This window comes from Pavona decussata, unplaced genomic scaffold, assembly GCF_977016875.1.
Source record: "Pavona decussata unplaced genomic scaffold, jaPavDecu1.1 SCAFFOLD_32, whole genome shotgun sequence".
Classification (NCBI taxonomy): domain Eukaryota; kingdom Metazoa; phylum Cnidaria; class Anthozoa; order Scleractinia; family Agariciidae; genus Pavona; species Pavona decussata.
In genome coordinates, this window is record NW_028145455.1 from 966,623 (window position 1) to 993,499 (window position 26,877).

At 38.7% G+C, this 26,877-nt stretch overlaps 3 protein-coding genes across 3 annotated transcripts in view; 1 reads left to right on the forward strand and 2 right to left on the reverse strand.

The window, feature by feature from the left end:
* LOC146484520 (uncharacterized) overlaps positions 1-6,579 on the reverse strand; it is a 47,138-nt gene extending 40,559 nt beyond the window's left edge. The window contains exon 1 of the mRNA XM_085104590.1: positions 6,560-6,579. The gene's annotated coding sequence lies outside the window, so the exon portion shown is untranslated. The remainder of the gene's footprint in view (positions 1-6,559) is intronic.
* The window catches only part of LOC146484509 (uncharacterized), a 278,821-nt gene that overhangs the window by 239,227 nt on the left and 12,717 nt on the right, over positions 1-26,877 (forward strand). The gene's annotated exons all lie outside the window — the stretch shown is intronic.
* On the reverse strand, positions 10,654-25,704 carry LOC146484521 (uncharacterized). The gene is made up of 7 exons (XM_085104596.1): positions 25,601-25,704; positions 24,386-24,621; positions 20,079-20,454; positions 18,569-18,628; positions 16,866-17,101; positions 13,914-14,289; positions 10,654-12,824 (listed from the first exon to the last, which is right to left on the reverse strand). The coding sequence occupies exons 1-7, from the start codon at positions 25,662-25,664 to the stop codon at positions 12,460-12,462; spliced, it is 1,713 nt and encodes a 570-aa protein (XP_084960722.1). The 5' UTR covers positions 25,665-25,704; the 3' UTR covers positions 10,654-12,459.

The following is a 26,877-nucleotide window of genomic DNA, read 5'->3' on the forward strand; positions in this document are numbered from 1 at the left end:
GAAAATGTTAACGGCTGTTTTACAAGGTAAATGAACGGTTGAACGAAACGTCGGCCATCTTGAACGGTATAATTATGGACCGGCAGGTTATGCGGAAACGACCCGAAAGCCAAAGAATAGCCCATTTTTCTTGACTTCGGTTTATTTGTAAATCAACAGGGTATACCATGGATCCTAGAAAGGGTATACGATCTCTGATACCGTCAGGAAAATTTAATAGGGAGTTTAAGAAACGAGGACGGCAACGGTAACGAGAACGTCATTTAAAAATATAACTTCTCGTCTTTGTAACTCTTTTGCAATCATTTAAATTTGTTTAACTTGGAAAATGCTGGCAAACTCTCCAGGAACTAAATTAGTATGAACGACGTCAAAGTAAGGAAAAATAAAGAAGATTTTGCGTCATACGCTCCCGTTCTCGAGAAAACCTAAAATTTGGTCATTTCGCGTTGTTGTTTTGCAGAGGACGGTAGAGAAATGTACCAAAATGTAAAACGCACGTGCAAAGCGATTGTTTTTGCTCATTAAGCCCATTGTTTTGTGGCGTTCTCGTTACCGTTGCCGTCCTCGTTTCTTAAACTCCCTACTTTAGAGTTAGAACGCAATGTACAACCTAAAAAAGATTTCATAAGTTTACGGAATAACAGTAAACCGTTGACAGAGAAAACGATTTTCTGGCCAAACTGCTTGTCAGTTTAAAGGCACCCAGCCCACATTGTCACTATAGTACGCTGTAAAGCATAATGCCAATTTACAAGGTTTGCCAAACCTTCAAAACATTGTTCAATGTTGAAAAAGACGTTCTTAGTTCCATAATTTAACGTTTAAGATGCACTTTATGCTCAAAACTGAATTAAACTTACCAGAATTTTCAATGAGGAAAAAAAAAAAAAGACTTAAAAATAAAGGTATTAGCTTAAGAAAGCGGAAAATGACGTAAAAATATGGTTTGTTTCGCAAATAACTACTTTGAACCAAAACTAATGTGTCGAGTGCAAAGAAAGCACCGACAAACAGAACTACAAGAACACTTGTACACTGATTAAAATCAAACGGAGAGAACTCCCCTTTTTAATCAAATGTAACAGAATCTCTGGGTAAAAAAGAAAATGTATTTAACAATGAAAAAATAAAAGGCGGATGCTTGGAGTCTTAACAAACCAGAAATGCTAGCTGAGAAATGGCGTGCAAACTGCTTGCCAACAATTAATTATACAAGCCGGATAAGCTTACACGAAAAAGAAAAACGTGTACCTGACTTACCTTTTTGAGGAATTTCAACAGTTTTAGTCACCCTGCTTGTTCCTCCTTCCGCTTACTGACAAATCCATTTTAAACTAATTTAGTTTTTTTTTTTTCACGAGCTAAACCGTTTCTCGTTTTTCACCTCAAGATTTCCTGCAGATTTTCCCGCGGACTTTGAACCCTCGAGAATTCAGCCAATCAAATTCGAGCAGCGTTCATACTGTCAGCGTACGCCACTTCTCCATGACAACGAATTGAACAACAACATGTCAAACAAGCTCACAAAATCAACTTTATTACAATCAATAGGTGAATGTTTTTGAAGATTTGCGTCGAAAAATGAACTAAATTTATTCAATAAGACATCGAATGCCCCACATACTAAGCTGGTGTTACATGGCTCTCATTCCATCCGCCTGCTGCCAAATCCTAAAGTGGAGATCCTTGCAAGCAATGGCTATATTTAAATCGGCCAAAGAACCATGACTTCCTTCTTCCTATCTTTTTACTTACTTTTTAAGGTAATTAAAAATTACAAATCCTCCAAATTAGGTCATTTAATGTTTCCTTATACCTCAAGGATTAAACTATCCCCTCCCACTGTCCCTTCCCCCACCCCCATTAATTCATATCTGGCAACTGGGATTATATAAAGGAACTGATGCCACTTTCCGAATAACTCTCCCCTCCCCCTTAATCCCTATATTTCTCTCCAGCGGCTAACCCTCCATCCCTTCCCACAAAAGAAAAATAGGCTCACCTCGAATGCTAACGTTCGACGCTACCGTGGACGCCAGAGACCAAGTACTTGAAAACGGAGGTAGCTCTCACGTCCCGCCGGGATCGGCAGGACGTGCGTCGAAGCTGGTACTCGACGCGTGAGAGATAACCTCAATGTTGGGCGCCATGTGATCGGTGCTAACCTCAGAAGAAGCGCTGCAGTTGTGGGTCATGCTGTGCGACAATGGCTGCTCTTCGATGTGCGGTGCAGACTGCTGATTGAGATTGAATCGTAGCCTGTTTACTTCGCAAGGTTGAACTGTAATGCTTGTGACATTTACGGCAGCGGTCTTTGATCCTTTTTCTTTGGGCGGTTCTCTGGGAGCGTTGCTGGGAGGGAACGGCTCGGGTGTGACAATACCACGGCTTCTTCTAACAGCACGCAGCAGCTCCTGGAACAAGCTACCTCTGGGAGCAGTGTTGGGGGAGGGATGCTCTGGTCTGTCCATGACTTGGGCTGCCATGTTAAAGTGTTGGATGTTGTGAAAGGCAGCGCCCCTGGGAGAGTTGTTGGTGGAGAAGGACCTATGCGCGGCCATACTAGTACCACGGCTTCCACTGGCGCCGCGCTGGAAATTTTGAAAAACATTGTTACCCATCAAAGGACTGATGGAGGGAAAAAATCCAGGTGTACCCGTGCCATGGTTTCTCCCTGTCGCATGCATCATTCCTCGAAAAGCGTCTCTAAAAGCGTTTGGCACTCTTCTCTGCCTGCCACTCTGACCAGCTCGGGAAGAGGGTCCAGATGTTCTGGCCTGACCACGCCTATGTCGTCCATCTTGTTCTTCATCCTCGCTGCCGCTGCTGCTGCTACACGACACGAAGCCCTCAACAGAGTCATTGCGCCTGCGTCGTGGTCTTGGTGGTGGCCTGTTGTTTTGGGTGGGGTTACCAAGCAGGGACTCCTGGCTCTGGAATTCATCGGAGCCGAAATATCCGTCTTGCTCGTCCGCGGTAGGTGGCGTCGTTGAACCAGCACTACGAGATTCAGCTTGGGCAGCACGACTGCTCTCTAACTGGCGCTGTAGAGTGAGGCGGTGATTTTCATTGGCTTGGATACTTTCAGACAAGATTCTGATCTGTTCACGGGTTTCAGCTAACTCGCGATCTATGCTTTCAGTATCTGCTTGGTCGTCATTCGTGTTAAATGTTAGCCTCATCATTTCTCTGGCGGCAAACTCGTTATCACTCGAAAGATCCTCCTGAGCGTCTCCTGAGATTGATGGCGACCGCTGTCCGAGTGCCATGACCCGCAAGTTGGCTTCCTCGATGGCTTTTGCCCTCTTCCTCATTCGCTTTTTTATCCGGCGGCACTTAGCAAGGCGTTCTTGTACGGTCATGGGGCGATCGGAATCGTTGTCAGAAGAACTTGGGATCTCACTTTCAGAAGATGTATTACCACTAGGTGAACTTGCAGTAGGTCGTTCGCCCGATGTAGAGGTCACAGCGTCATCTGTTGTCATTTTTCTTGACGCTTCTTCCTCACGCGGCTTTATGATTCTGTTGTAGACTCCTTTCCAGCATGATGGACAGAACAAGGAGCGCTTTCCTTTGCCGCTTTCTTCTTTATCGTGATCTGTTTCCTCGGCGTTGTTTGCACTCTCCTCTCCTTGCTGGTTGCTGTCATTCTTTGGCCTTTTTTTGCGTTTGGCTCTTTTTCTGTTCTTTTTCTTTTTCCCCGCATCTGGAGGGGGAGCTTCCCTGTCGCTGTTGGTCACTATCTGTCTCACCTTTTCCCTGATCTCGTCTTCTCGGAAAAATATCTCCGACAGGTTAATGCTCCGGTAAAGTTTCTCAACTTCCTCAAGTTGCTCTCGTGTATAACACGGCGAAAGTGTTCCCGAAGATGATCGCATGCCTTTGCTCTTTTCTGAGCGGAACGAATCGATGTTGCTGTTATCTTTGGAGCTGCCAGTCGTTGCGCAGCATAGCCGCGACTGGCAGTTTCCCATTTAAACGATGTACTGGTGTAAACAAAATAACTTTTCTCGCTTTAAAAAACACGTCTTCACTCAAAGAGAGAAACGAATTAGTGTGCTGTTGCGTTTATGACGTCGCCACTTTGTCACGTATGGAAGCGCGCGCACAAACGCGCATGCGCTCAACTTTGATTTACCGTATTCGGCAAACAGTTACGAAGATTTTCCGAAAGTCTACGATTGATTCCGAAGAAAACAAACCTGCATTCGGTTTGTAGCGGATGGATGAGCAAAGTATTAAACTACAGGAAGCATTCCTAATTACTGAGTTGATATATGGCTCAAGTCCTGAATACTTTTATCACCAGAAAAATGAGAAGTACGATGAGAACTAGTAGTGTGCAGTGAAATAAAAATGAAATACAACTCCTTGATTTTTGTTTGTTTGTTATCTTTTGTTGGTGTTGTTGTACACTTTGTCACTTTGTTAAAGATAGGCTTAGGATCGGCGCGCTCATGCCGAGTGTCCGGGGGGGGGGGGGGGCGAGCTGTGGGTGTTAACGTTGCCAGAAGGTTTTTAGAAAGTATCCCAAAGTTCTCTCAATTTAACACATTTCGTAAATTAAACTTGGACCATTTCCAATTAAGGAGAGTACCTTGATTAAGAAGGTTAAGAAACTTAAGGCAATGATGAAAAAGACAAAAAGCCCCGAAAACCATTACGCCAGCAAGCCCGCCTGCGCGTCCCACCCCATCCTTCCTCCCCCCGCCTCCCACGCTACGGCCCTAACCGAACGCCCTAACCTGCTATTGGTTTATGTTTATGTATGGCGGCTGACAGCGTTATCTCCGCTGATTGCCGTGAATTATTTTTTTAATTATTTCGCTCGGATTTGTGAAAAAAAATCACACACATGTATATTATATTTGTTCCGCGACAAGTTTTAAGTGCTAAATGATACGAATTAAAAAAACAAACAAACAAAAAAAAAAAGACCCAGATGCTAAAATTTAAGCCGAAGCACAGATCTAAGAACGTAAAAGTCACTACTTTCATTTACTGTCTTGTACCCTTCAGGGGTTTAATATATTTTGGTCAAAATCATAGGCAGAATTCTTATTTCAATACCCATGTTGCCACGTTTAAGCGGATAAACCATGCCATTTTTGGTTTCTCTGTTTTAGTCTTAATCTTTTCTTTCTGCCTTTTATAATTTGTAATAAAAAAAAATAATTTCAATAGCGCGTAAATGTGCATAAAATATTCTAAAGCGCTGCTTTACAATCCTGAGAATAAGTTCAAAGTATATACACAACAAATATTAAAAGCAAAAATATAAATAAAATACATTTAAAAGATTAAAACTAAAAAATACAGTTAGGATGAACGTTTAAGCTTATTTCAATTTAGAAACGATTGTGAAATCGCTAGACTAATAACATGTCGTCGAAAGCAAGACTAATTGAATATTTCCTAGAATGTATCTCATAATTTAGCATTTAAAAGCAGTTCTGAAGAAATATGTCCTGAACCTAGATTTAAAGCATTCTACAGCTTCACCGTCTCACGGATAGCGAGAGGAACCTAAGATCGTTCCAGATCGTAGGAGCTGCAGAAGCAAAGGTCGACTGTCAGTGCATTGCACACCAATTCCAATTACCGTAGGAAAATACTACTGACACACTTATTGTATTGAGTAGCTTTCTGAAATTTTTTTTTTAGCGAGTTAAATAAAGACAACAAATTGTCAACAAATAAACCGACTTTACAGGTAAGATTCTGAAGCGTTTAGAGTCCGCATTTGACCAATAGCAATCCTCTCTTGCCAATAGCAAGTCTGATTGTAGGAAACAAATGTTTTTTTTATGACGTTCGTCTAAAAATGACAGTTGTTATTTGCTTAATACGAGCTGAAGAAACATTGTTATTGACAGAGAACCAGAAAATTTGCTTTTTGTAAACTATTTTGCATTGCGGGGGGATAACTTTGATAAAGTTTGTTGAACGCGCACGCTCATTTGTGAAATTAATAAGTTTGCTTATTCGTATGCTCGTAAAAGCGGAAATCACAAACTGAAATAAAATAGATTACGTAAAGGAAGATAGAGAACTTTCATTAAAGAAATATCCTATTGCCAAAGCACGCGGGAAATTACAGGGTTTAAAATATTACCGGGAATAAAAAAAACAGAAACGTTGACATCCGCCGTAGACACTCCATAACTGCATTTATAGTTATCACTCAAGGCTTTGATTTCTCGCAGGTAAAGGAGGCAATGCAAGGAAAGTTTTATTTTCTAATAAGTTCCAAGTAAATAATAATTGTCTAACACTGAAAAAATTATCACCAATAGTCACTGAGCGGCTAAACGATTTAGAAGCCTTCGCGTTTAACACGCGCGCATTCAGTTGGTTCTCTTTAAACATGGCTGCCCCCGGTGTTCATGCCGCATTTTTAATGTGGTGTCTCTATCGTAACTGCGCGAGCAAGCAGCAAAAACAACACGTAAAGCTACAATAGCAACAATGTTATCAGTACCGGTAGTAAGGGATTTTGTATTTCAACATCGACTCACTTATGTGTGATAAAAATTTCGGTCTAACATCGACTTACCTCTCAGAATACGGCGGAGCAAGAGTATTTCAAGCAAACACATCCAATATTATTCCCTCTGTTATCGTTATTTTCAAGTGAGGTAGACTTTGATTCTGAAGTTTCCATGTGATCGCTTGTTAAACAGCAGATACGGCGACAATTCCGCTTTGATTTTCTCACTACACGTTCTAATAAGCCATGCGAAAAATCAGTTATGGTCAATTATTCACTGACAAATATAGCCGGCTAATGAATGACGCCAAATGTATTCATGACATGAGAAAAGGCTTCCTCGACATTTCGGTTACCCGGGCGATATTTCGAGAGGTTATTGTAGTGGCTCTTAGAATGACAAGAAACAATTTTGCAGTACTCACGAGTTTAATAGACAGGCGTAGAATGGAATTTAAGCTAATTATCTTATGAAGCAAATAAAATAAAAGGCCCGCGCCCATAAAATGTTTCTTTGTCTCTTATGTTAACGGTAAAGCATATGGCTTCAGCTTTTTTTGTAATCACAGCAAATTAGAAGGTCGACGCTTCAAGAACTTAATGGCTTTAAAATTTGCATGATGCAGTCCATTGGGCTATGAATTGTGCGAAATATAATTTTAATCGGTGGAGAATAACATGTCAGCCAATCACATTGTTTCAAATCAATAATCAACAAACGAAACATTTATCAGTAAAGTTTGTTCCATACTGCTGGCTCCAGCCTGTTTGGTTGTCTAGGCTGAAAATGTGACCAAAGTGTGATCGAACTTAGGAATTAAAGTATGACCACACTATTAGTATTTATGACAAACAGTATCACAGGAATGTACGTGCTGTGCTTTGAATGCGGTTACACTTGAAATTTTTAACCGCGGACAAATTATGACTCGATCTAACTGGGAATACAGGTAATAAATCAACCTGCTACATATGATAGCAAGGGAGAAAAATAATACTGAGGGAAAGAAACAGTCTGCAGTCTGGGACTCGACGCAATAAGAATATGTGATCAGTACCCCTGGTCAAGATAAAATGCATTTTACGTTTTTGGAATTAACTCACTTCCACGGTGCCCCCACCCCCACCCCCACTACTGAGTAGTTAAGATGCATGTCAAGGAATCACCGCTTTTCAGCGTGTTCGTTGCGTGTTGAGATTAAGGTCGAACCCAAGCCCCGCTCTAGATGATCATATTCTGGGCACAAAATCACGAATGTTCAAGTGCGAGAAAAAGTGAACCACAAAAAAAAAAACAACAACAACAACAGCAATCCACTCCCAAAATAATTTTTTGTTTTTTCGAGAACTTACTCACTGATTTTTGGAGAAAAAAAATTCTTATCTACTATGCTTAAAGCGTTTACTAGTAAGCTAAAAATTCATTTATCAGTGCTTGCCTAAGGGGATCGATTTTTAAGCGTTGTTTTTACATATTTAAATTTTCTTCGACGTTTTATATAGGCTGATAACGAAGCCTTTAAGTGCTGTAATAAAGTTAAACTTTCTTTTAAATTATCAGGAGGCATCACAAACGTTAATTACGAGATGCCATTTCCAGCCAGCCCCAATTTCGTTCCTCACTGGTTAGAATAATACTTGTTTATCACCGGTTTACTTTGATAGTGATAAGACTAAAAGGAGAAATTCTGTCTTCCGCATGGTTTTAGCCGATATTAATTGGAGTATCTGCCTTGTTTTCCATCGACATCACGAAAAAACATTACGTTATGCTTTCGAAAACTAACTGGGCGGCTTTGAAAGATAACTTAAAACCATTGAACGAAATAAAAGTTGCACATCCTCGTTTAAAAAAGGCACGCTTAGAAACTAAACTCGTTGTGACGTACAATTAAGTTAAGATTACATTACTACGCACACGCTCTTTCGTTAGGTATTAAGTGATGACTACGATAGTGTTTTGGAATATTTTCCTATTTTGGCTTTTCTTCCTTTTTACGGAAGTTGAACAGTACATTTCAAAAAGGACAAAACAGATCCGGATACGAATGAATTTAGATTTTTACAATTAATTTTATTTCAATTAAGTGAAAGCACAGTGGTATAATTGTGCTTGTTGTTTTAAATCGCCGATAAATTTGCCAAAAAAGCCGCACCTTTCGGACAGACAAAACCGGCATTGCCAAAATTTCAGGGAAAAATTAAGCATTATTTAATTATTATAACACTTTTAAGCCATTGCTAGGTCTATTCTACCGTTCGTTTGGGTTAAATTATTCAACAAATCAAAGGAAGTCCGCTATAGAATAAACTCTAGTAGTGAAATGACAATTTTGTAACATCATAGTTTTGTTTGAAATCAATAATTTGTTACAATCTTCGTTGAACATTTTGTTCCCATTTAAATGAGCTAAGTGCATTCTTCTTTCTACGGAGATCTATACTTAAATTTGGACTAGAAATCGACCTTTTTCACACTGTAGCAAAACTGTGTCCAGCACTCGCAATTCTCACCTGCACTAATCGACCAGTAGATTTCTTTGACTAATCCAAGCGAAAAAGCCAGAATAAAGTCCATTTTACTTCTACTGTGTACGCAGAAGCTTTTACCAATCGACTCTAAAATTTATCAGAGCTTGTTGTGTCTCGTATTAAACATTCGTGCCCGTGAAGAAGTAAACCTATTTAAGCTCGCGTGCATCAAATTACGTGGGATGTTTGCCGATTGGCGCACACGCGACTCACGAGTTTGAGTGACAGGTGTCATGACGTTTACGTTTTGTTGGTTTTTCTCCTTTTTCTAGAGACGATTCAGCCTCCTTTGCGTTTATCGGCATAAAACGACAAAACTAGCTAAAAAAATACACTCCGTTAATTGAAAAGAGCACAGCAAACTTTCAGAATTGTCAAGATTTTACAAGGAATCTGTTGCTGGGTCCACCCATGCAGCTACACATTCTTTATAAATTTCAAATTATTTGAAGGGTAATTTCCCTGAAATATTCAACACATCATACCAATGTTTACTCAACTGTTTACCTTGAATGATAGACATGCTCTCTTATAGTTTATGTTGTCTAGGTTTTCGTAGCAAAGGGGAATGACTTTGTAGCACTTATCAAAAAGTCGATGTTTAGTTATGAAGGTTTTTAGTTATCGCAATAAAATTGAAACGTTTAATGAACTAATTCAAGGTACATTAATCTAAGCCCAAATCTGGCGTAAACTTTTTCTGTCTAATGGCTTTCAGACAAGTCTGACAGGAAGTCACTGTTTTTTGTATTGTTTTTTTCTTAAAAACACCTGTTTTAAAAGTCAGCATACAACATTGCTATAAGGAAAATGATGGAAATAAAATGATGCAATTATTAAGTTAGAATTGATTCTTCTTGTGCTACTAATTCATTTTTATTTCTTTATTTATTTAATTCCCTTTCTGCTCGTTTAAATTTGTCTTCCCTAATTTTTGCTGCTCTACCAACATAAAGCTCAAACATGTCTAACGTGACACGCTGCAAGCAAACTCCGTGGCGTTGACCGAGGTGGGCGAACCAACTATTTTTTTGAAAAACGGGACAGTTGGTCACCCTCTCTTTGAATAAGATTTCTCACCTGGCCTGGCCAACGTGGACGTTCTCACGTTGCAGGACACAATTCTTTAAAAAGACAATTGAGGGAAAAAATCCACATACCTAAAAAAATAGACAGAAGTGGAAATCCACCATGATAGATTTTAGCAATGAAAAAAACACAAGGCGCGTTTCAAAGCTATTTCTTTTCCTCTAATTGCCGAGTTTACATTTTGTTGAATGCATAACCATACAAGAAAAAGTGCCTTCTACGAAAAAGCAAGGGAGCTGATATTTTGAGTCCGCATTGAGAACAAAAATCCTTCCACTGGCGACGAGATCTTTCAAATAAAAATGTTACGTCGCCTGTAAGTTTCACCTGAAGGACTCCTTTAAGATCACCCCAACGAGACAAATACCTTGAATCTCGATGATAGGATGTCTACTAACGGCAGAAAGCATTTCCAGACAACGCAACCGTGCATTTAGATGGTGTGATAACACGTTTTCGGCCTGGGACCGACGGAAGCACAAGCTGGTTTTGGAGAGGAGGCGAGATCTGTTACAGGACATAAAATCTCTTACAGGAACTTGGTTCCAACGTAGACTTTATTTAATACGTTACCAAATAATATTTAACAATACAACTCTATTTAAGACTACGACTAAGAAAGACTGCACAGGACTAGACGCGGTATTACAGCATAACTTAACACTATTCCAGGATTCTACTGGACAAAAAAGACAGCTACACTCATGACTTTCAAAGCTAAACAGGTAGAAAATTGTTTAAAAAGAACTAGTAGTGGCTGAAATAACAATTTAACGCTATTAATCTGTGATTTAAACAAAACAATTTACCGTTTAGCTACTACATGAGGTAATAGTTATGGTTTACTAATCTGAAATAATGCGTCAGTCATTTTCAGCATTACTTACCCCGCCCCTCTCCTCCCTCCTCCCCAAACCAGCCAATGCCTCACTGCGGGGGAAAACAAGTTGCTCAAATGTCCCACGGTACAGCTAAAGGATAAGTTCATTTATTAGTTTCTGAGCACACAAAAAGCTAATTCAGGCTAAACTAACTCAGTCTCAAATAGTCTTACTTCTCTGTATTGCTCCAGTGACTGTTCGTTCTATGGATTTCGTCCTCCTTCAGTAGACTGAAGGTTAATCATAAACTTATAGTCTCTTCCGATAAGTGACAGTGTGTGAGGTGAAAATCACGAGGCTGTCCAATTCCCCGGGATAGGGCAAATAGCTGGTCCCTCGGGATGGAGTAATGTCCAGAGGGGGGGAGCATTACTGGAACTGACTTCTGCATAACTTCTACGTTGGCGTTTGTATTTTTCCCAGAGAAAAATAAAGACAGCTAACATTTATTTTTAAATTTTTTGTCCTTCACAATTGCACAAATTTTAGTTAATCTTGTTACATTTTTGACTACTGTACCCATATTATAAGGATCTAAGTATAAAATACCCAACACAAGCGTAAAAACTTTAAAAGTTACAATAAATAAGGACTGGACATTTCATGCCCACTTAATTGACCGATGACAACTGTTCGAGACACATACTACAAGCTACAGTTGAATCTCTGCTCCCACACGACACTCCCAATTAAAGCAAACAGTGTTGAATGGGTTTATTTGAGAAGTACTTTACCGTTTGATTCTAGCGTTTTAAGGTTACTGTAGCTATTTCCGAATCAGAATGTGTGTGTGGTACTTAAGTGTTTTCTCGGTAACTGTCTTTTCAAACCAAGTATGACATTGCAGTTAAATCGGCGCCTTTAAGCGATCACCATTGAGAACAAAATTGGTCGGATGGTTGGAGGTTCCAAATGCTGTTTGACTAAAAATTGATTCAAGTACAATGTAATAATGGTCAACTTCAAGAGACTGCCAAAGTAAAAAATAATTCTTAATTTTTAATGTGGGAAAATATGACAAAAGAGACCACAGGAAAAAAGAAAAGAAAATATATCTTAACAGATTTCATAAATTAAAGTAATATACTTGCCGGAGCAATGAGAAGACATTATTTTAAAGTTTGTGTCCTTGTTAATCAGTGCTCAGTTGTTTTGGAAACTATGAACTCATAAAATAATATACTTTAAATACTGTTGGACAATAGCGTTGCAAACGTCTCCATACGTCAGCCTCGTGGACATTAAAAAAATGACTTTCCTAAAGTGTCGAAATACACTGATATTTTTTACATAAAATTCTTATATCTAAGCTACCTTTAATTTAACATCTTAAAATCATCCCCTTTTCAAGGAGGTGGTCAGCACATTCCATAGCAAATTGTTGACCAGCCATTGTTTGATGACCAACTGTTATTTGTAGTTAAGTTGATCAATAAAACATGGCATGCACGCTTACAAACTTACTTATTTTCCAAAAGTGTATTTTCTACTAATGAGCTGGTCATTAACATCTTTTCCGATTAAAAGATCAGTGGAAGGTGTTGGAGCACCAACCGAGGCATTGTCAACTTTAAAGTGGTGTCCCCGCACTTTTATTTCAATTGCAACTCTGCCGCAACGAAGTACTTTTCCACCACCAGTAACACGATCTACCAACTTTTTCATGTCTGGCTGTAAATTCAGCTTGTCAACAAGCTTTTTAGAGATACCTGTTGCCCCTTTATTGCCGGTGTCAAACAAAACTTTTCCTGGGACTAATGTCCACGTGCCGTTACCATGTCGTATTTCCACAAGCTCTTCAGTAGTTGAAATCACTGTTGGACTAAATTCTGTTTGTAAAAGGAAAAGGAGAACTAAATAAAGACCAACACTCACTGCTGGAGTTTTTTTTAGGAAGTACAGTGTGAAGTAATTTTTGTGTTTTCTTGAGAGAAGGAAAGGACGAGATATCACTGAACTGTTCAAACATTTCTTGTGAAAGAAATGTCATGTTGTTTTAAGCCTGGTGGGTAACTGATCAAGGTATTTTTCTTAGACCTTCTCACTCAGTGACTCAGGTATACCGGAGCAAAAGGAAATCTGAGTGCTCCTATCAGGAGTCAAACCTAAGACCTTCCGATTACTAGTTCGGATGCTCTACCACTGAGCTATACAGAACCCGTGGGTCAGCTTGGCCATTAAACTAAGTTCACATGACAAACACCCAGCATACTGTTACGATTTGAATGCTGATGAGTAGTATATGTGAAAGAAATGTGATGCTATGTTTTAAGCCTGGGCACAGTTGTTCAAAGCCCAATTAAGCTAATCCTAGGTTCATGTGAAGTTTGATTCGAGTTTAACTACCAATCAATAATCATTTTTCCAAGAGATTTTTTGCCCTTCAGTTTTGACTTAGACTTTTCTTTACCTTCAGCCTTAACTCAGCTTTTAAAAACAAATTTAATGAGCGAGATGAAAACCTCGGTTAACTTTTAATCAGGGATTAATGTTAATCGGCTTTCAATCAACTAGGCCCTGATGTAAAAATGATAGATGGATTTTTCACGTATACATCCGCGTTTTCAGGAGTCGGTTTCCTAACAATCAATTATAATTTATCAATGACAAGATTACCATTTGGACACTACACTGTCATATGTCATTATCAATTGGAATGAACTGAAGGATTGCCATTGTGCACTGTAATACCCGTCACCATTGTTCACTTCCGTCCCGGACATAGTGGTAAAAGTGACAGGGAAGACGGGCATTGGAATGCAATAGAGGCAAAACAGAAGGGGGCATGGGGGGGGGGGGGGGGCAAAAAGAAAACCCTTTTATTGACATACTGAAAGTCTCCTAGATAACACAAAAACCTCCATGTCCCCACCCTTTTCCTCCCTCTAGCTATAAGACAAGACAATTATCCCACTTACTGAGAAGTAGTCCAACGCAAACAGCTGAATACCTAGCGTGTCTAAGTGACTGCTGCATCTCAACAATTTTGACAAGTGCCACATCTTGCCGTTTGTCAGATGGTAATCTCAACTGAAGCTTAATTGTTGATGCTGACAGCTGCGAATGTTCACGGCAAAGTAGTTCCAGGCTAACCTTTTCACCCCGGCATGAAGTGAATTCTACTCTTTCATTTTTTATACAGGCACATTTCATACCAATTGCAGCTATGCGAGGAGTGGGCATTTCATCCATGCTTAGACTTTTGGTATGAATCTTAGCTTTGGGAAATGCATCTGATATTCCAGGAAATATGCATTCTGTAACACCCAGGTCTTTCTGAATCTTTTGCACATCCTGAAAAAGAACATACAAAATATGAAACACTGGAGTTTAGTTATCCCATAAATATTCAACAAATCAATGAAAGAACATCCCAGTTATGTAAGTACAGTTAATTTATTGTGAACTCACATAATGACAAGTTTCAGATTGGCTATAAGATATAGCTCAGTTGTTATCTAGCACTGCACAGCTTGCATCACAGAAGTCATGGATTTTAACCTACTCTTGAAAACTTGTATAGCCAACACTTCAATATTTTTGGATTTCTGTCAGGAATCACTCTTTTCTTAACTGTACAGGGGCATTCAGCCAGTTATTCTGGAGTGAGTTGGAAACCAAAAAAACAAATTTGTATCAAAGGATATGCCAAAACAATGGTCCTGAGTTTTGCTAACAATAATTTTGATCTCATAGTGCTCAGGACCTACCTATTCTTAATTATCTTTGGCTACAGATGGCTAGGATGGAAATGGATTGCAACTAAAAAAAAATGGCCAATTTTTTTCAAGTTCTTTTCTTGCACATAATATTAATTTGGGAAATGTTGTTAAAACACTGACTATGGTTTGTTCTTCTTTCATGACGACACTTCATATTTTCTGCTAAAACCCAATAATTAAGTTCATGAAGAGAAAACAGATGAAAGGTGGTCTGGAAACATGATCAGGGTTCTCATTAGAAGGCGGGACCCGCGTACAAGTGCCAGGATACACAAGAGTCAGTACATGCCTACTTTCAAACTGAACATAAAGAAATTCACCTAAAGTGTAATTTTCTGCCCAGCTATTCTCCTATAGGTGCCCCCTACTTCAAAACTTAATGAAACCCCTGCTAATCTGAATTATTATCATAAATTTGCTGAACTTTTGTATTGATTTTCTCCAAGAATTATAAACAGTTTGAGAAGCTATATCATACCCTCAGTATAGAGGGCTTCACCTCATTTCCAAGCATCTCAAAGCTTAAAGACAACAACAACTTGGCTAGGCCTCAATTTTTCAACGCACTTCTCAGTGTTTCAAACTTGGATGAAACACTCTTCTGTATTACTTCTTGAAGCTCTAAGAAAAATTTCATGCTTGAGCAGGGGTCCTCAAAAATTTGTGTAGTTTTGACCAACACATAACAAAATCCTCATGACAAATGCCCCTTAAGGAGGCTCGCGGCAGTTTTTCTGGACGTAGGGCGGAAGTTTTGAAATTACACTCTCGCATACAAGATAAACTTCGATCTCCTTCATACTACATCATCATTTCAACATATGATCAAAGTTAATTTTCTCATCGGTTTCCTAGCAACAGCTATTACCATTAGCAATGGAAGCGCATAGTCTCTCATTTTAAACATTGTCGATTATCTCAAAATCTAGTTAGACACTTTATGACGGAACTTTAGGGATTTAAACTACTCAATCTAGACAACTTGTAGGTGAAATTAGAAAAAAATCTGTAAGAGCGTTTTCAAGTGAATAATAAACAATTTTACAATGTAAGACTTGAGAAGCGGGAGCATACATTTATGAAAATTTTACCTTTTGCACAACTTTGCATAATCATAAAAAATTCACAGCACGTGAATAGCACTGGAATAGACCTGGACAAACAAAATAAACCTCTTGTTCAGAGAAAGCAAATAATGACTGAAACTTGACCAAGATTCAGCCTTCTTGTCTAACAACGGTTTCGGTTCTTGAGCCTAAAACTTGTGTGAATATTGAAAAGAATTGTTACTCTAACCACTTGTAATTTAACAGAAAAATCTGTCGGGTATTTTAAAGATATCTCGATTTATGCAAAGTAGGAACTTTTTCATACAACCGCGCTTTATTTTAACTGTTTTCAAACATAAATATCTTAAAATCGGAGACACCCATGATGTTCAATATACATTTAGAATGTTTTGCTATTCCCAACGGTTTCGATTCTTGAGCCTAAAACTTGAGTGAATATTGAAAAGAATTGTTACTCTAACCGCTTGTAATTTAACAGAAAAATCTGTCGGGTATTTTAAAGATATCTCGATTTATGCAAAGTTGGAACTTTTTCATTCATCTGCCCTTTATTTTAACTGTTTTCAAACATAAATATCTTAAAATCGGAGACCCCCATGATGCTCAATATACATTTAGAATGTTTTGCTATTAGGAATGACCTTTTAACAGAAAAGACAAAGTGTCAAGTTTTATTTTGCTATGGAAATTGGTGAAAAATGTGGGATAAACAAAATCACCCCATAAAAATTGATTCATTAATTACTCGAAAACGCTCTTACAGATTTTTTTCTAATTTCGCCTACAAGTTGTCTAGATTGAGTAGTTTAAATCCCTAAAGTTTCGTCATAAAGTGTCTGGCTAGATTTCAAGATAATCGCCAATGTTTAAAATGAGAGGCTATGCGCTTCCGTTGATATGGTAATAGCTGTTGCATGGAAACTGCTGAGAAAATTAACTTTGATCATATGTTGAAATGACAATGTAGTATGAAGGAGGTAAAAGTTTATCTTGTATACGAGATTGTAATTTCAAAACTTCCACCCCAAGTCCAGATGAACTGCCACAAGCCTCCTTAAAGATTGGAGAGTTCTGGTACCTGGGGTTTACAGTCAACTTTGTTGTAGTAAACACAGTTGACGCCATGGTATTTTCTGAATGTTACAATGGATCCAAAGGCAAGTTTTTCAGCTGATACAAATTCATTCTGCCAGACAGAATCATTTTCATTCCACAACTGAAATGGTTGTCCTTCTCCATTGAACTTTGAGTCCACCTCTCTTGCAAAAATCATACTTGATGACTCATCGTGTTTAGAAACAGCCAAGATGACACCTGTATAATAACAATTAATAATAATAAAGGCAAATTCTTCCACAAAACTCATAAATTATAATGCCTGCATTTATAACTACTTTTCTTCTTTTTACTCAGGACTGTTCTTTACACCCACAATCATATGACAGTATAGCTGAAACTTTCACATCTCATTGTCTAGAACTTCAAATTGCTTGGTTTAAAGCAAGATTTTCTAAGGTTAAATTAATGTCTGCAGAATGATTGTAAATGACATTTTGAGTTAAAAGAAAAACACAGACGGCCAATTTTTAAGCTTGTTCAGCAATGAAAAAATCATCCAGAATATGCAGGACATGCTGCAACCCATAATTGTGCTTCAATATCCATTCTAAGGCATCCTAAAGCCGATTGAAGAGGAAAGGAGCTGACCAAAGCCAAAAGGGGAGGTAGAGATCAACACAGCACTGGCTCTGCCAGTGTATCCCAAGGAGGTGCCAATCGTCGGGATGAATGGGGTTTTTGCAAAAGGCTGATTTAAGATCAGTTTTAGCCATGAAAGAACCCAGGCCCAGGGACTGGAGGATATGTATGGCATCGTCCACCTGAACATACTGGAGAGTGTAGGGGTCCTCAGGGATATGATTGTTTATATTATCGCCCTCTGGGTAGGATAAGTGATAGACCGTGCGCCATTCTGAAGAGCGTTTTTTGGGTACCACACCCACAGGGTGAAATTGGAGATTAGGGAGGGGAGGGGAATTAAATGGCCCTGCCACACGACCCAAACTAAGCTCCGTGCGAAGATTACATGAAACTACGTCGGGGTGCTGAATAGCTGATATGAGATTTTGAGAGACCCGGCTGACATGTGTACCATAATGAAGAGAATTAATTACGTTACTAACAAAATTACGATCAGGGTGCCGAGAAAGTTCCCAGTCTAAAACAACTACATTAATAGGGGTGGATACTGATGGTACAGAGTCCTGGGCAAGAAACTTGAATGGTTGAAGCGGAAGCAGACAGGTCCACTCTTGGGCTGCAAGTGGGACAGGTCGTCACTGGGGCAGTCGCTTTGGCTGTGGTATGGGCTGGAGCAGACAAGACAGTGTGGCTTAGCAAGGCCAGAGAAGGTAACGGTCCAGAGTTCCAAATCAGCCTGGTCCCAGTTGAGAGTTAGATCATAGGCGGCCCTACGACGGAACTGTTCATCATAGGAGAGGAAGGCCAGACCCTTGAATTTTGTAGCTGCTCTGCTTATAATTTGCTGGTATTTCAGAAGCTCGAGCGATCGCCGAGGGTGCGACTCAACGATCACTAACATATAGGTGGTGTATGCGTCTAACCACTTATGAAAAGTGTCAATAACAGGTTTCCGTTTGCGTACCATGGTCAGAGGGGCAGAGGAGCTTGGGACTGAGTCATCTAACCAAAGCTGGATGTCGGGAGTCTGGGGCTGAGTTAATGAATCTGGCAATAACATTGTAAAGTCAATGTACTCACCCCGTAGAATCTTGTCTGGTAAGCTCTTGTCCAGGGGGTGAGTAAGGCCCAGAGGAGAAGCTGCAAATGAGTGATACTCGGATTTTTACTAGACCTTTTATAATTATTAGACATATGTCTTGGACTAAGCCAATGGCAAGTAAAGTACTATCGAATACAAGAGATTCACATAGCGCTGAACGAGACATGAATAGAGCTATTTATACCTTTTAGCCATACAAAACGAAGGATATAAAATGTAACAGACGGTATTGCAACATGCTAGAAGAATAGGTATTGTACGAGGAGAGTAAAAGTACATCCACGACCAATTTGCATTATGTAATGCTAACTGTTGACACAGTAACAACTGAGCTCAAGAGCATCACACTCCATTAACTGCATTTTACAATTATGTTGTTAACGCTGTTAACTGTTGGACTAAATTCTGTTTGTAAAAGGAAAAGGAGAACTAAATAAAGACCAACACTCACTGCTGGAGTTTTTTTAGGAAATACAGTGTGAAGTAATTTTTGTGTTTTCTTGAGAGAAGGAAAGGACGAGATATCACTGAACTGTTCAAACATTTCTTGTGAAAGAAATGTCATGTTGTTTTAAGCCTGGTGGGTAACTGATCAAGGTATTTTTCTTAGACCTTCTCACTCAGTGACTCAGGTATACCGGAGCAAAAGGAAATCTGAGTGCTCCTATCAGGAGTCAAACCTAAGACCTTCCGATTACTAGTTCGGATGCTCTACCACTGAGCTATACAGAACCCGTGGGTCAGCTTGGCCATTAAACTAAGTTCACATGACAAACACCCAGCATACTGTTACGATTTGAATGCTGATGAGTAGTATATGTGAAAGAAATGTGATGCTATGTTTTAAGCCTGGGCACAGTTGTTCAAAGCCCAATTAAGCTAATCCTAGGTTCATGTGAAGTTTGATTCGAGTTTAACTACCAATCAATAATCATTTTTCCAAGAGATTTTTTGCCCTTCAGTTTTGACTTAGACTTTTCTTTACCTTCAGCCTTAACTCAGCTTTTAAAAACAAATTTAACGAGCGAGATGAAAACCTCGGTTAACTCTTAATCAGGGATTAGTGTTAATCGGCTTTCAATCAACTAGGCCCTGATGTATAAATGATAGATGGATTTTTCACGTATACATCCGCGTTTTCAGGAGTCGGTTTCCTAACAATCAATTATAATTTATCAATGACAAGATTACCATTTGGACACTACACTGTCATATGTCATTATCAATTGGAATGAACTGAAGGATTGCCATTGTGCACTGTAATACCCGTCACCCTTGTTCACTTCTGTCCCGGACATAGTGGTAAAAGTGACAGGGAAGACAGGCATTGGAATGCAATAGAGGCAAAACAGAAGAGGGCATGGGGGAGGGGGGGGGGAGTAAACCCTTTTATTGACATACTGAAAGTCTCCTAGATAACACAAAAACCTCCATGTCCCTACCCTTTTCCTCCCTCTAGCTATAAGACAAGACAATTATCCCACTTACTGAGAAGTAGTCCAACGCAAACAGCTGAATACCTAGGGTGTCTCTGTGAGTGCTGCATCTCAACAATTTTGACAAGTGCCACATCTTGCAGTTCGTCAGATCGTAATCTCAACTGAAGCTCAATTATTGATGCTAACAGCTGCAAATGTTCACGGCAAAGTAGTTCCAGGATAACCTTTTCACCCCGGCATGAAGTGAATTCTACTCTTTCATTTTTTATACAGGCACTTTCCATACCAATTGCAGCTATGCAAGGAGTGGGCATTTCATCCATGCTTAGACTATTGGTATGAATCTTAGCTTTGGGAAATGCATCTGATATTCCAGGAAATACGCATTCTGTAACATACAAGCCTATGAAGATCTCTTGCACATCCTGAAAAAGAACATACAAAATATGAAACACTGGAGTTTAGTTATCCCATAAATATTCAACAAATCAATGAAAGAACATCCCAGTTATGTAAGTACAGTTAATTTATTGTGAACTCACATAATGACAAGTTTCAGATTGGCTATAAGATATAGCTCAGTTGTTATCTAGCACTGCAATTAGCTTGCATCACAGAAGTCATGGATTTGAATCTAGCTCTTGAAAACTTGTATAGCCAACACTTCAATTGAAGGTCTGAGAGCATAACCGACTTATGTCGAATTTTAGCCCAGCTTTCGATTTTGCACGGATTTGTACGAATTTTGGCTCTCCCTGCTTTGGAAAACATTTCGCGGTTTTACAATCGTGGACAAAACTCCTTGAGAAAACCAAACATGAACAGAACAAAAACCACTTGCTTACTTCTCCCTCCCACCCCCTCCCCCTATGCAATGAGAAGCGAACACAGACAGCCAAAAAAACCACTCACTTACTGTTTCCCCCTTCATAATTCTACCACAGTTACTTCTCCCTCCCCCCCTCCCCCTTATGCAATGTTGATGTGGGAAGTGATGCTTGCCAGGAAACTGTTCGTGACCCAAAAGACAACATTGAGTCAGGGGGAGGGGGAGGGGGATTTGGTAGTTTGCTTGTCTACAAGTGAACGCGCTTGGAAGGCAAATTTTTTTATAGGTTTTGTCCACGGCAGACTCGTTTTCCAAATTATCGGTAGGCTAAAAGTTTCCACTGTCCACGAGCCGTGTTTAGCTGCACCAGTTGTTGTTTCTATAAGTACCGTTTGAGATGATATCATGGTTTGCTTTTGCGGGTTGTAACAAGCCCAAAATAGATCAAGGCAGTCGGGATAAACAACTTGCGTATCGTACTGGCTAGTTGGTTTCGCTTTTGTTTGGTGAAGTTTGTAAACGCACGACATCTATGGATCTTTTGAAAAGTTATGAAATTGACGAATGCAGTTCACAGGAACTGGTGGAAATGTTGTTCAAAGAATCCCTCCTTGGTAGTGATGACTGTGCCGTGGCGAATTTTTCAATTCGATTATCAAATCCCGCGGGAGCATCGGAGACAAATCCCGCCATGTGCAAGGTGTTTTGCAAGCCTTAGTTGTGGTTTGCCAGGCTTGAAATTCGGTATGTAGCGATTAACTTGACAATTTCAAGGCAATGATTCAATAAAAGTATGATTAACATAGATTTTCAACGGTTAACACCGACTGCTCGTTAAAAAAAGAATAGATAGTCTTTACCTTTTAATAGAACTGCCGTTAATCGTTGTTAATCGTTGAAATGGCTACATGCCTTCCTGTTAATCGTGTAGAATGCTAGTATTTTGCGTTATCAAGAGTGATATGTCGACAAACGGGACAAAGCTGGATTGAACGCCAGGAAATGGACACATTTTCTCTTGGAGAATGTAACTGTTTACATTTCGGACATTCCTGTCACGTACGTAGTAGTTTGTAACAGATTCAAATAAAAGCGTGACAGCATTCTTTTCGTTGCTCCCGCGGAAAACACCGCTTTCGTGTGCCGTGTTTCAAAGACAACGAGAGTATATTGAATACAAGTATTTCATCCTCAGTGCATTGTCCTTTTGGTCATCCAGTGTCTATAATGTTACCGATATATCTTTACAAGATGGTAAAATTTCTCAATGGCATTAATACGAAACACAAAGCGGCGTGAAAAAAATACTGGACAATGGTTTTCAATCGAATTGCAGTTTACATGCAAAAGTTTGGACAAATCCGAGCTACATCGAAAAACGGGCTGAAATTCGACATAAGTCGGTTATGCTCCCAGCCCTTCAATTGTTTTGGATTTCTGTCAGGAATCACTCTTTTCTTAACTGTACAGGGGCATTCAGCCACTTATTCTGGAGTGAGTTGGAAACCAAAAAAACAAATTTCTATCAAAGGATATGTCAAAACAATGGTCCTGAGTTTTGTTAACAATAATTTTGATCTCATAGTGCTTAGGACCTACTTATTCTTAATTATCTTTGGTTACAGATGGCTAGGATGGAAATGGATTGCAACTAAAAAAAAAATGGCCAATTTTTTTCAAGTTCTTTTCTTGCACATAATATTAATTTGGGAAATGTTGTTAAAACACTGACTATGGTTTGTTCTTCTTTCATGACGACACTTCATATTTTCTGCTAAAACCCAATAATTAAGTTCATGAAGAGAAAACAGATGAAAGGCGGTCTGGAAACATGATCAGGGTTCTCATTAGAAGGCGGGACCCGCGTACAAGTGCCAGGATACACAAGAGTCAGTACATGCCTACTTTCAAACTGAACATAAAGAAATTCACCTAAAGTGTAATTTTCTGCCCAGCTATTCTCCTATAGGTGCCCCCTACTTCAAAACTTAATGAAACCCCTGCTAATCTGAATTATTATCATAAATTTGCTGAACTTTTGTATTGATTTTCTCCAAGAATTATAAACAGTTTGAGAAGCTATATCATACCCTCAGTATAGAGGGCTTCACCTCATTTCCAGACACCTCAAAGCTTAAAGACAACAACAACTTGGCTAGGCCTCAATTTTTCAACGCACTTCTCAGTGTTTCAAACTTGGATGAAACACTCTTCTGTATTACTTCTTGAAGCTCTAAGAAAAATTTCATGCTTGAGCAGGGGTCCTCAAAAATTTGTGTAGTTTTGACCAACACATAACAAAATCCTCATGACAAATGCCCCTTAAGGAGGCTCGTGGCAGTTTTTCTGGACGTAGGGTGGAAGTTTTGAAATTACACTCTCGCATACAAGATAAACTTCGATCTCCTTCATACTACATCATCATTTCAACATATGATCAAAGTTAATTTTCTCATCGGTTTCCTAGCAACAGCTATTACCATTAGCAATGGAAGCGCATAGTCTCTCATTTTAAACATTGTCGATTATCTCAAAATCTAGTTAGACACTTTATGACGGAACTTCAGGGATTTAAACTACTCAATCTAGACAACTTGTAGGTGAAATTAGAAAAAAAATCTGTAAGAGCGTTTTCAAGTAAATAATAAACAATTTTACAATGTAAGACTTGAGAAGCGGGAGCATACATTTATGTAAATTTTACCTTTTGCACAACTTTGCGTAATCATAAAAAATTCACAGCACGTGAATAGCACTGGAAAAGACCTGGAAAAACAAAATAAACCTCTTCAGAGAAAGCAAATAATGACTGAAACTTGACCAAGATTCAGCCTTCTTATCTAACAACGGTTTCGGTTCTTGAGCCTAAAACTTGTGTGAATATTGAAAAGAATTGTTACTCTAACCGCTTGTAATTTAACAGAAAAATCTGTCGGGTATTTTAAAGATATCTCGAATTTTGCAAAGTAGGAACTTTTTCATTCATCTGCGCTTTATTTTAACTGTTTTCAAACACAAATATCTTAAAATCAGAGACACCCATGATGCTCAATATACATTTAGAATGTTTTGCTATTAGGAATGACCTTTTAACAGAAAAGACAAAGTGTCAAGTTTTATTTTGCTATGGAAATTGGTGAAAAATGTGGGATAAACAAAATCACCCCATAAAAATTGATTCATTAATTACTCGAAAACGCTCTTACAGATTTTTTTTCTAATTTCGCCTACAAGTTGTCTAGATTGAGTAGTTTATTAAATCCCTAAAGTTTCATCATAAAGTGTCGGGCTAGATGTCAAGATAATCGCCAATGTTTAAAATGAGAGGCTATGCGCTTCCGTTGATATGGTAATAGCTGTCGCATGGAAACTGCTGAGAAAATTAACTTTGATCATATGTTGAAATGATAATGTAGTATGAAGGAGGTAAAAGTTTATCTTGTATACGAGATTGTAATTTCAAAACTTCCACCCCAAGTCCAGACGAACTGCCACAAGCCTCCTTAAAGATTGGGGAGTTCTGGTACCTGTGGTTTACGGTCAACTTTGTTATAGTAAACACACTTGAAGTCATGGGATTTTCTGAATGTTACAATGGATCCAAAGGCAAGTTTTTCAGCTGATACATTTTCATTCTGCCAGACAGAATCATTTTCATTCCACAACTGAAATGGTTGTCCTATTCCAATGGAGTCTGAGTCCAACTCTCTTGCACAAATCACACTTGACGACTCATCGTGTTTAGAAACAGCCAAGATGACGCCTGTATAATAACAATTAATAATAATTAAGGCAAATTCTTACACAAAACTCAGAAATTATAATGCCTGCATCTAAAACTACTTTTCTTCTTATTACTCAGGACTGTTCTGTGCACCTACAATCATATGACAGTATAGCTGAAACTTTCACATCTCATTGTCTAAAACTTCAAATTGCTCGGTTTAAAGCAAGATTTTCTGAGTTTAAATTAATGTCTGCAGAATGATTGTAAATGACATTTTGAGCTAAAAGAAAAACACAGACAGCCAATTTTTAAGCTCAGAATATAGTATTTTAAACCACACAATTTTAAATATCATAAATCCTCTAAATGGATTATGATTCTTCCTGTCATCTTTATAACTACTAACATTAAAATTATAGTTTTGTTCTTGAAAATTGTAGAGAGGTGACAAAATCAAGTATACACCTACACTAGTCTCATATTTCCTTCCGCAAAATTACGAACCAATCAAAACGTAGCCACCTTTAATTTCTTGGATGGTATATATGGACATCAGATGGCATTACAACATTCCGAATTCAGGTGTCTCCTGGCCCTAGCTTAGCTGACATTTGTGGATAGCTGACATATCAGATATGCACCAGAATGAATGCAAAGAAGGGTAAGATTGAGAACTATGCTAAAAGGAAATTTGGCCTTAAAATCCAAATTTTCTCCAAACTAGTTCAAGTGTAGCAAAAAGAAATTGATGTTTACCTTGTGAGAAACACTTCAAACAACTTGTTTGCAGTCTAAAACGATTGCTGTCAGGATCCAATTCAATACACAGATCACAATTTGTTCATCAAAAAGTCTTTAATAATAATAATAATAATAATAATAATAATAATAATAATAATATTAATAATAATAATAATAATTATTGTTATTATTATTATTATTATTATTATTATTATTATTATTATTATTATTATTATTATTATCTGTCCAAGGAAATGCACAAAGGTCTACTTACCAGTCAGGGTTTCTTCCCACTGGCCTGTGCCTGAGCTAGGACTTCCCTTACCGACTTGTTTCATACTGAGTTGACGATCGCTATGATTCTTCAAAGAGATCCTCCCTTCTTCACTGAGGGCATACGGATGACAGGATTTCATAACTTGATAAATTGGATGAGGTGCTACCACAGCATCTGTACGTACTTCTTGGATCCCATTTCCAGACCGGGAAGGAATGTTGTCCATTGCCTGTTTCATAACATAGAAGGTAAAATTACTGAATGCTGATTGGTTGGGACAGAGGGCATTTAATTTTCTCAATTTTCCTTTCACTGAAGGCAAAATTACTCACTCCTGATTGGTCAAGCAATGAAAAAACTTGCTCCTGATTGGCTGACATACCATTTCTACATTTAGTTAGTTTTTCTCCATTTTGTCCCCAACAACTACTAGTTCTTTCAGGTTCTTAGGGGTTTGAGTTTTTAAGCCGGGTTATTTGATTTTGTGTCAAAAATACATTGAAATGAAAAAAAACAAAAACAAAAAACAAAAGGAAAATACAGCTATAAAGGAAATTCCTAAAGGTCTGAGAGTTGCCCCTTGGAAATTTGATGCTCTCAAAACTAGCATGTCAACCATATGAACATCAAATTCCACTAGGCAACTATCAGCCGGCGGTCCCTAGACAGAAACAATAATTATATTGCAGTCACTTTTTTCAAATATTTGTCTATGAAACAAACAGATGGCATTTGAACATATGATTACCGAATAGGAGGATGCAAGATTAATATTTACGCTCTTGTTTCGTTTGTTGTTTCATGTTTTTGATACATGTAACCAAAGGGACTGTGTTATAAGTACAAAAAGAAATAACTTGTAGGAAAAAAAACAAAGTCCTGTGGCTTGTTGGCTTGGCTACACAGCCGATTCCACTGCTTGCATGGTAGGTAGCTCCAAACCGACTACCCACCGCCTCTGTTGACCCTCTTTCCAGTAATTTTCACTTTTCCTGAGTTTGTTGGGAACTTTAAAAAACTTGTATAACCACATGGCCATGAGCTTTCATTTGGAAGGTGCCCAACAACTTCGATAACATGATCTGTTATTTTGTTTGGGTGTTCAATAGGTTTTTCAGCTGGTGAGTAAACCCAATCTGGTTTTTGGTCCGTCAAACACCCTTTCCCTTCACGGGAGTGGTATTTGACCCTTTCAAGCTTAATAAAGCCTTTTAATACTGGGGAGTACGAATTCTAAGGGAACCTCTTTTCAGCGGACACTGTATTAAGGCCGA